The sequence below is a fragment of the Orbicella franksi genome, chromosome 7 (genome assembly GCF_964199315.1).
Source record: "Orbicella franksi chromosome 7, jaOrbFran1.1, whole genome shotgun sequence".
NCBI classification, from domain to species: domain Eukaryota; kingdom Metazoa; phylum Cnidaria; class Anthozoa; order Scleractinia; family Merulinidae; genus Orbicella; species Orbicella franksi.
Genome location: NC_138151.1, coordinates 26,941,663 through 26,951,909, shown reverse-complemented (window position 1 = coordinate 26,951,909; position 10,247 = coordinate 26,941,663). Strand labels below are relative to the sequence as shown.

Genomic DNA, 10,247 nt, shown 5'->3' with positions numbered 1-10,247 from the left:
CCCCGCCACAGATGTGATTAAGCCTGGACTCTAGTTTGTCACGTCACGTTCCCGCCAACTTCCTGTCCAGCTTCTTAGGTTGTGCTACATGTGATTCGGCTGAACGAGCTTACACTTGAACCCCATCTTTACGAATATCATTTTTCAAGCTTTTCGCTTCCTACACAACCCTTGCTTAGGTCCTTAAGAAGAATGTCAGCGAATAGACGCTTCTATATCGGTAAGTCGAAACAATTTTCATTTATAGTTGAGATAAACTGGGCTAATTCTAAAGCACGTTCATAGCTCCGGTGAAAAACACAAGTTTACACTCAGATGTTTTTACATCTGTTTTTAGCCACCGTTTGTAAGCTTAATTCTTAGCTGTTTATGTTGTTTTGGATGATTTTTCACCGCTTCAAACTGCTTTGGTTATTTGCTCATGACGTTATTGGGCATATTTTAGCTTCTGGACGCCCCGCGCCGAAGCTGTCAATATTTCGTTTGAATTGAAGTTGTCACGTTTAGTGTTGTAATCCTACAAACCACTTCGCCCCAGCTGACTCGAGTCAAACGTCACTGATAAAAACTTAGATCAAAATATGAACTACAAGGCTAACTACAGTTTGCAAAGTCGTGGCTTTGAATTGCACAAGAAGTTGTGGTGGACGTCGTACATGAAACCGTGCACGCGGTGAAATCTGAAGCTGCTATTTACGCTAACATTGCCATACGTGTGCATGCATTGAAATTTCTCTCCTTTCAAATCTCTGATCAGTCAGTAGCGGTCTTTTATGAACCCAGAGTGGTCCTCTGGGTAACGGAAGTCGCCATGAAAGAACATCTGTTTATTTCTTCCATAAGAGACCTACTTGTGTGATTTGGGCACTCAGCATTTTACAAGACAAGGATGGGTCCAATAATTATTGTAGGAAAGGTGGATAGCATTATCCACTGAACAAGTTTCTGGGCTACAATATGGCAGTCGTTAGGTCGCCAGAGACGACTCAAAACCCACCAGGGCGACTCACAATGGAGGCTTTATCTGCCAATGTATGACTTCAATACAAAACAATTGTGTGTGAAGTATTGCAAAGTATGATTCCACCTGCCTAGACTAGGCACCAAAAACCCCTACCCTATCCCAGACTCGCTAATTTCCATGCAGAAACTTTATCAATATCATAGTCCAACATACACTAACTAAAGCAATATCTTACAAAGTCGCTTCTGACTTTCAGTTTCAACTATAGAACCCAGGGTAAAGAACCTTGTTCTGGACTAAATTATTTACAAACGACCCACTTTCCCAGTAAATTATACGCTAATCTAGACCAAAACTGTCTGATTTTTACACCCTATTGTAGACTAAACTCAGTGTTTTCAAAACAAGCCAGTGACCGCAGGAGTTACTCTGCCTACTTGATTATACAATAATATTATTATTATTGCCAGTTACTCAGGTTATAGCATAGATCTTTAAGATGGGAGAGTAATTTCAATTTTGCAGTAATAATTTCTCATGTAACATTAGGAAGCAAGCTTGTTAAAAAGAAAGCTCAGATCATCCACTGTATTTTGTGCCCTTCGCATTATCGTGTTTTTGTAGCCATCTCATCTTCCAGTTTTAAATAAGTGGCTGGGTTACCAGACCTCACAAAGTCTAAAACCCCCAAATCTTGAGGTCTCAAAAATTTACCCCAAAAAGTATCAAGATTTGGGTCCCCAATAGTAAGATTTACAAAAATGCTTTAAAACAAAGGAATGTTAATGCTAATAATGTCTAGCAGGGTTCAAACTGCCAAAATTAGTGCCAGTTTAGCATTAATTAACACCTTAGGACATGAAACACCGACAGGAGAGTCTTTGACATCTCGTTCTGCCACCTTGAACACATGAAACAACGCGTTTCCGAGGAGACTTGGTGCTGTGATTGGATATTAGAACGAGGTTTGAAAATAGCTTGGTCCAGATTCCCCAGTGAGAAGAAACCCAAACATTTTAATATTCAATCCTTAAGCGAGTTGATTTGTATTTGCAACTATTATTTTAAATCGAGTTGAGATCTGAGAGTCCAGATCTGATTGAGGTTGTAATTCATTCTGGAAAACCGTGAGATTTTGAGGTTAAATTGTGAAACCATCAGATGAGTCCTGAAATCGTGAGTCTAACGACCAAATCGTGAGAGTTGGAAGTTCTGGGTTACCTCATTTGGCTGTTGCTTCTAACATCATGGCAGCAAAACGATCGCAAAAAACTTATTTTTTTCTTTTGGCTTCAAAAAGTCAAGCTTGGTAGGTAGATGAAAAATTTGGCCAATACACACAAGAAATCATTTTATGAGTTGTTGGACTTTGTTATTGTTCATTCGACCATATGATTACTTTGTTTTATATTATAACAGATAAGGTGGGAGATCACAGCCCACTATAAATGATATTAAAAGACAAAATGAAAAGTCTTTACTTTAACTAGCATGAATACTGGAATCTAAAATTGTGTTGCTAATTGATAGCAACAATTTGAGCTCTTAAGTTCAACTATTTTTTCCTCCGGCCATCAAATTCTGGGGAGATAATTTGCACATGTGGAAGCAAAGCAAAATCTAAACCTGCTTTTGAAACATGACTGTGCTGTTTCACAGTTACCACATTTAAAACCGGAATTTTAAATGAAACTATCCTGGCCTTTTTTTAATTAATAACAATAAATAAAGAATAAGAGAAAAATGGCAAGAACGACCTTTCATTTGGAAATAATTTTAGGTTTGAAAAGATAAAAAAATTTGCATACTTACAAAACAATGAGTAATGTGAAATTTGAAACCTTCAACCAATGTGATGTTTCACATTATTTTTTGGGGGCAGGGGGCATGCCCTCAGACCCCAAGGACAAGGGGCGTTGTGGCCCCTAACTTGTCACAGCCGCCTACTCTTCCAGCTGCAAACGTCTACTTCAAAACATTTCGAAACCCCTGTGAACTGCCTGAAAACCATACCCTTCGTAGCGGCATATACCTATATGGCTTATATACAGGAGTACTTACCCCGGACATCGAGTCCCTGCAAAAAGACTTTACAGCCCTACTTGGGGCCTGCAGTTTTAACTGATTATTTTGGTATGCCTTGTTGTGCAGGAAATCTCTCCCTTAAAGCAACAAAAGAGGACTTGGCTCGCCACTTTGGCCTTGATAGCACTCCATACCTGCGATCATCGTCATGGATTGAATTGGCCGTGGACCGGCCTGGTGCCTCACAAGGGTTTGGTTTTATTAATGTTCCAGAACATCTTGCAGGTACATTTTAGAGAAACTCTAGGAGGACTTCTGCTTGTTATATCAAAAAAAAAATGGCTTGGAATTTCTAATGGCGCTCCAAGCTCAAGGTTAGCAGAAATCACCTTTTGGCTACAGGGGTTAGAGGTGAATTCAAGTCTAAAGTGCCTTCAGTTAGAGTTAACTTTTAGCCAATCTTGATAACATTGGAAAGTTCAAGAGCTGGATTGATATGCATTTTTGTAACTGTCAACGTGGTAAACAAGTGTTATAGAACTATTGTAACAGAACTTTTTTCTTCAATCTAGGTCACTTGCTTCAATTAAATGGAACTAAACTCTATGATAAAATCATAAAAGTTGAACCAGCCAAAAACTCAGGAGGAGGCCGCAGTGGCAGAGTGTCTATTCCATCAATGATTCCTCCATCTTATGTCATGCCAATTCCACAGATGAGCAATTATGCTTATGGTTCAAACCAGTATAATTATAACCAAAAGGGTTGGAGGAACAGGCGACGCCCTCAAGGCCCTAATGACATTGTGACAGTTCCTGATGATAAAGTGTTGCAGCTCATTGATGTGGGGGTTAATCTACCAAATAAAGTGTAAGTTTCGACAAGTCTACTTTCAAGCCTAGTGGCCCATCAGGCTGGGAGGTATCTACGGTTTCCATATCAGGAAGTGAAATGAAATAGTTTTACACCCCTTGATAGGAAGCCAGTCCTTCGCTAAATTACCCCAGAATTTGCTGGTACTCATTTATTCACCTGTGTGGAGAGAGACTCAAACCCTAACTGCTACATGTAAATCCATATTTAAGGGCACTAACCATTTGGCCACTGTGCCTGTCATAAAGAGTGTAGTGCACTATAATAATGGCTGTATTTGCTAAGATTTTATATATACCAGAGGTAAATATAATGGCCGAACAGCAACTTTACATTTTCATGTCTAGAAGATGCACACAACAGAGTGGGATATATAAATTATGAGTCTAGGTACTGTAAATGTGGGATGCATAAAACAAACAAAATTTACTTTTTCCTTATATAAGCTGTCAAGGTGTGAACTGTTAGAAACTTTCTCTCAACGATTTTGAACCTAATTGAACCTGATGCTCTTACTGTAATTTTGATGGAGTGTATGTGTAATATATGGTGGAGGCGCAGTGGCCTCATGGTTAGTGTGCTCGTCCCCAGCTCGAGCGGTCCGGGTTCGAGCCCTGGCCAGGGACGCTGTGTTGTGTTCTTGGGCATGGTGCTTAACTCTGACAGCGTCTCTCTCCACCCAGGAGTATAAATGGGTACTGGTGAATTCTGGGGAAACCTAACAAATTGTGGGGGAGTGACCTGCGATGGACTAGCATCCCGTCCAGGGGTAGTAGAAATACTCCTAGCCACCTGAATAAGCTGCGTAAGCTATGAGCCAGTTGGGTCCAAGGCTTCACTTTTATGTGTTATATGCCTTTCTAGGTGAATGCAGCCAGTGTGTGTAGTGCCTACTGTTACTGGTTAATTCCAAGTAAATTTGAGAGTATTTTCCTTAATTGTACTGGTTTTCATGTTGGATTGGTCTTTGTTCTTCCCTTTTAGATTTTCCAGAGATATTCGAAATGTTATAGAGCAGGCTGAAGTTGTAGGAATCAAGCAGATGATTCTAACAGGAAACACATTACAGATGAGTCAGTCAGCTGTCCTTCAAGCTAAAGCTCATCCACGTGTCCTGTATGCATCTGTGGGTGTACATCCTCATTTTACAACAAAGGAATGGAATGAAAAAACTGCCAAGGAGATTGAAGAATTAGCAAAGGATCCCGTAGTTGTCGCCATTGGTGAAGTTGGTTTGGATTTTCACAGGAATTACTCAGACGAGAAGGCACAGATTGAAGCATTCACAAAACAGGTACTTCCTCCTAATTTGAGCTATTTTTGTTGGTTTAAATAAAGGTTTCAGTGTTTATCAAACAGACCAAAAGCAGTTACAGTTTCTTTCAAGTCAAGTCAGAGTAAATCTTAATATTTACATATAGTCCTTGAGGTGTGCATGCAAGATTACTACAACAATGAAACAAATTTGGTGAGCTGTCGACATTGACATTTTGTCATACAGCATACTTACAGGACCAGACAAAAATCCTCTTCAATCAACCCTTTGAGGAGTGTGAAAGTTATTGCTAGTAGTGCTACTCAAGAAATTATGCATCATTTGTTGGGGGGGGGGGGGGGTCACAGTCTTTTTGAATTACTCTTGACTGAGGGAAAGTACACAGGGCACATTGTTCCGTAAAAAGGGTTAAAGGCAGGACAGTGAGGTTTTCAAAAATCAAGAGATTTTTATTACAAGCTGGCCAAGAAATTCCCAAATATTCCCAGGCTGCACACCTATGTGGTACTGAGTTGTATGTTATTGGTGTATTTAACAGGATGCCATGCAGTGACTGTCAATGTCATATGTGGTAATGATGCTTGGTCACAACTTTTTTTAAATAGAAGTTGTATATAGTAATGTTGTAACCTGACCTGACTGTGCACTTTCTTAGTCCTGTGTTAATCCTAATTCTCCCAAGTGAATCATGCAAAATGTTGACAGGTGGTGAGGAGAATATCTCTGTTGACCTTGGAATTTGCTCTGTTTTCTTGTTAGGTCGAGATTGCCTGTGAAGTTCAGAAACCACTCTTAGCACATGAGCGAGCATCACATCAGAAATTCATTGAAGTGTTGAGTCAGTTTAGTGGCAGATTACCATCTATCGTGATTCACTGTTTCACTGGTAGTGTTTCAGAAATGAGTGCCTATGTTGCAATGGGATTCTATATTGGCATTTGTGGATTTATTTGCAAAGGTTAGTGGAGCAACGTTTGTCATTATTTAGAAAACAGCCCTAAGAAAATATGCGTGCTGATTGGTTAAAAATCGTGTTCCTTTAACTCGATAGAAACACAGAACTAGCACGAGCTGTTGACGTAATGATGGCGCGTGCAAAGAGAATTTACATTTTGATGATCAAAGTAAACAAGTTGTTTTCCTTTTTTTTCGTCGCGGTGCTTTCTAAAAGAAATAGAAAACATGTTCTCCGTGTTTCTATCGCGTTGTAGAAACACTCGTGAAAGTTTGGGAGAACTCGAAAAAGCTGTGGAAAAACTCGCCTGCGGCTGGTGTTCCCACAGCATTTCTTGTTCTCCCAAACTTCCACTCGTGTTTCTGTTTTCTATTTCTTAAATGGTGATCAATAATGTCAAAAAAGGCTGTCATTTGTATAAAGGGTGATAAAGAAAAGATATATATGCCTTCTGTTGACCAAGCATGAGGTCAAGATGGCTAGATATTGGCCAAGTTCGTTTTTTCTTTTGGGGGTGTTCTTGGAACAAGACGGAGTTAAACAAACAAGGTCAATAAACCCACGGAAAATGTTTTTGCGGGACACAGCAGGTAGTCCCGAGCAGGCGAGATAGTACCTGCCCAGTCAGGTAGCCAATCACATGGCATGATTTGGTTTATCTTGCCTGCTCACGGAGCTAGCCAAACAATAAGAGACGTTACGTGGTAATGTGATGCAATTTGCTACAAACACAGATCAAACTTTAAATTTTGAAGTTCTTTTTGGATATAAATCACTCCTAGTCGTAGAAGCCTGACTTAGTCAAACGCTGAAATGAATTGAAAAAGAAAAAAAAGCCTCGAAGTATTTTTAGGAAGGAAACAGGTTCACTGTCAAGCATGATCTTACAACCGTTGGGAATTTATGTTTTCTCTAGAAACCCCTGGCAAAGCACTGAGAGATGCTCTCAAAGAGGGTGTTCTTCCATTGGACAGAGTTCTTCTTGAAAGTGATGCACCTTACATGATCCCAAATGCGCCGGAAAAGGACTTAGATGATGTTTGCAAGTCCCTTCTAAAGAGATGCCAGCCTGGACGAAATGAGCCGTGTACTCTGCCGATAGTGGCTCACACTGTCGCAAAATGTCTCGGTGTTGATGCGGAAGAGGTGGCCCGTGCGTCAGCAGAAAATGCAAGGCGGGTTTTTGATTTGAAGCCCCCTGCACCCACGACACAGCCCGCTGCTGTCAATGGAGCGGAAAGAGAATAATTATTAATGATATTATGAGAGTAAGGAGTCCTTGTTTTAACAGACCTGCAGATAGTAAAAATGGAAATATGCAATTTTTGCTATTCCAGTAAACGTTTTGACAATCGTCCAGCTCGTTATTGGACGTCATTTTTTTTCTTCTTTTTTAGTTAATGTAGAATTTTAAGAAATCTCTTAACGTCTTTCTTCTGATGGCTATTTAGTTGGAAGTCTCTTTGTGGCGATAGAGATTTAGATGGCTTTTTTGAAAGCGACAATCATGTTTACCTGTACTACCCACTCAAAAAGGTTTCTGCTAGAAAGTTTCAAATGTACAGTGTATCATTTTAGCATAAGGTCGAAATTAGAGATTATGGGCAAGTCTTGTGGTGAATATTGTGCTACGCCACCCGGGATCGATAAGGTATATTCTGCCGCACATTGGAGATATTTCGGACGTGTAGAACAAATTTACGTAAACTGACTTGCGGAACAGTCAGATAATTATTATAAGCAAGTATTTTGAAAGGTTAGAAAAAGGGAAAGCAAATCACTTCAACTCAGACCTTCGAAGATTACAATATAGTCAACTATTACATGTAACAGAGAAGTGATATTTGTTAGTAATTTGTTACAATGTTTTGTTTAAGTTTTGGTCCAGTGTAGTTAATAGTAGGAATCTTGCTATCAATAGATGTACTTTCTACCAAAAAGAGTCCAGGAGAAAGTGTACATTTGGGCTGTACCTGGCACCAAAAATGTTTTAGGCTAGTGAGGGTTGTGTCTCGGTTGCCTATAAGTTATTTATTAAGGCTAATTCTAGCAATACGTTTGTTGTCAACTTCAAACCCTTGTGATGTCTTCAAACACATGTCCGTCTTTTGCATGTGTAAGTGGTATTTGCTAAGTGTTAGCTCTGTCAGTGTTTAGAGTTCAGAATGTGCTACGTTAGTTTTGTTACATTGGTTTCTGTTTGGGTCAGTTCGCTCTGATTTAAAATACTCAATTCAAGATAAAAGTATTCATTTCGATTAAATAGGTTAGTCTAGAAGTGATTTTCACGTTACAGTTTTTTTAGAGTTTAAGTGCTATAAAAAGAGTTTGTAAAATTGCGATATCGATATTACAAATATTATACTGTTATTGAGAGACATTGGTTCTTTCTGATGTTTTCTTTGCAGTATTTAGTTGCTATTTCTGTTGTGAGAAACACGCAGTAAACCTTTTGGAGGTTTTTATTTGCGATTTAATTACGATAAATGTTTTTAATGGGCATTTTTCTTGCTACAACAGAGAGGCGAGTTTGTTGTTAGGGAGGGGACTGAAACTAATTTGAACCCAGCATAGATAAAACTCGACCTCTTGCGTTCACATACCATATGTTTCCTCGTGCACTCTCCCATGCGTTCTCCCAGCTGTCCGCTTTCTATTTCTCTTGCATTTCCATGTACGTTTCCTTTATGCGCCACTCATGATTTCCCAGTTGAGTTTGTAGCCACGGAGTCTCAATTTTGTTGTGCTTTCGCGTTTTAGGCCTTTGTTTTCCGTCTTTTAGTTGTTCCGTGCATATGATACTTAGTTTCGCCAATTATTTTCAGTTACGCAACGTTTCATATTTTCGTGTACATTTTTTCATCTGTTTTCTCTATTGTTAAGTATAGCTTCTTCTGCCGTTAGTTTTTGATGTCCGTTGTCATGTTTTACTCGTCGCAGTCGCCAGACAAAGCTTGTAAGTTTCGTTATTTTTCGGTCATCATTGCTTGCTTGATTCATATTTCGTTTTGGTTTCCTGTTCTGTATATTAGCTTGTTTATGTTTGTTTTCGGTGAATCGCTAGTAAAAGTGCGAATTTCCTGACTCTTTCCCGTACACCGTTCATTGTTCCCTATCTTATCCCCGACACCTGGGTCTTCACTCAACACTGGGTCAATACCATGCCGTGGACAAAAGTCACAAAACCCAAACCTTATTGCTCTTGTTAACCAATCCTGGACCGACACCCAGCCCATTCCGTTTGATCTGATTTGAAACCAGTCTCCTCCATTTTGTACCAGAGGCCATAATTTTATGACGGAATACCAATTGATGGGAATAAAACTTTTTGCGTTCGAGAGAACGCAGTTCTAATCGGGTAAGGCGGAAAAATTCGCGTTCGTGTGTGTATCTTTCTATGGACACCAATTTGGCCCCCAAAAACAATTCTTCAGGGGCGAATGACATCATATCCATGTCTCTCGATTGTTCTACAATATTGCGGACTTTCGAGTGGACTGTAGCGGACAAGTTGTTGATTTAAAGTTCGAAGTCGGTGTTAATGGCATTTAAAAACCTTTTCGTACGAACAGAAAGCTGTAGTTTTGCTGCGTGTTGTGTGTTGTGTACCCTCTTAGGACCATTTAGTAGCTGTGACGTTTGTATGGGGTGGGTTATGAGTGCTCCAGTTTTCATTTATATACAAACTTGGTTCGATAAATACATCCTGCATTCTCTTTCTTGCTTTCTGTTTTGCCTTTTATGGGGCGATTTTCTACATTCAAGATTTGAACGACCTTGACGAGGCCAACAAAGATCGCCAGCACATCAAGAAGTTTAGTTACTTCATAATGTTTAATATTTAAAACATTTGTTAGGTTACAACTGTATCGTCCAATCCTAAATCACGTTCCAGAGTTTTGCAGTGCTTAGTTACTTTATTGTTAGACACTGTAATGAATTCGACACTTCATCACTTCTGGTAAGGGATGGACTTTTGAGGGTGGGGGAGGAGTTTGGTGGGTGATTTGGTACAGGGACGAATTGTTTTGGGCTCTTTCATGCACTAGGGAATTTTTTTTTCTCGGGACGCGTACCGCGGAACGCATGACATTTTTTATCCGTATAACATTTTTTGTTCGGCTCACTGAACGTTTGTGAATCTGTTTTTTTTT

General features: G+C 39.6%; 1 protein-coding gene across 2 annotated transcripts; it reads left to right on the top strand.

The window, feature by feature from the left end:
• The first annotated feature begins 86 nt into the window (after positions 1–86).
• LOC145493247 (3'-5' ssDNA/RNA exonuclease TatD-like) lies at positions 87–10,006 on the top strand. 2 transcript variants are annotated; one of them, XM_081472671.1, is made up of 6 exons: positions 87–220; positions 3,116–3,274; positions 3,562–3,859; positions 4,847–5,156; positions 5,898–6,096; positions 7,010–10,005. In XM_081472671.1, the coding sequence occupies exons 1-6, from the start codon at positions 193–195 to the stop codon at positions 7,339–7,341; spliced, it is 1,326 nt and encodes a 441-aa protein (XP_081328797.1). In that variant the 5' UTR covers positions 87–192; the 3' UTR covers positions 7,342–10,005. The 2 variants fall into 2 exon arrangements, with proteins under 2 accessions (XP_081328797.1, XP_081328796.1); XM_081472670.1 differs by lacking the exon at positions 87–220 and having other exon boundaries at positions 1,098–3,274; positions 7,010–10,006.
• The last annotated feature ends 241 nt before the right edge of the window (positions 10,007–10,247 follow it).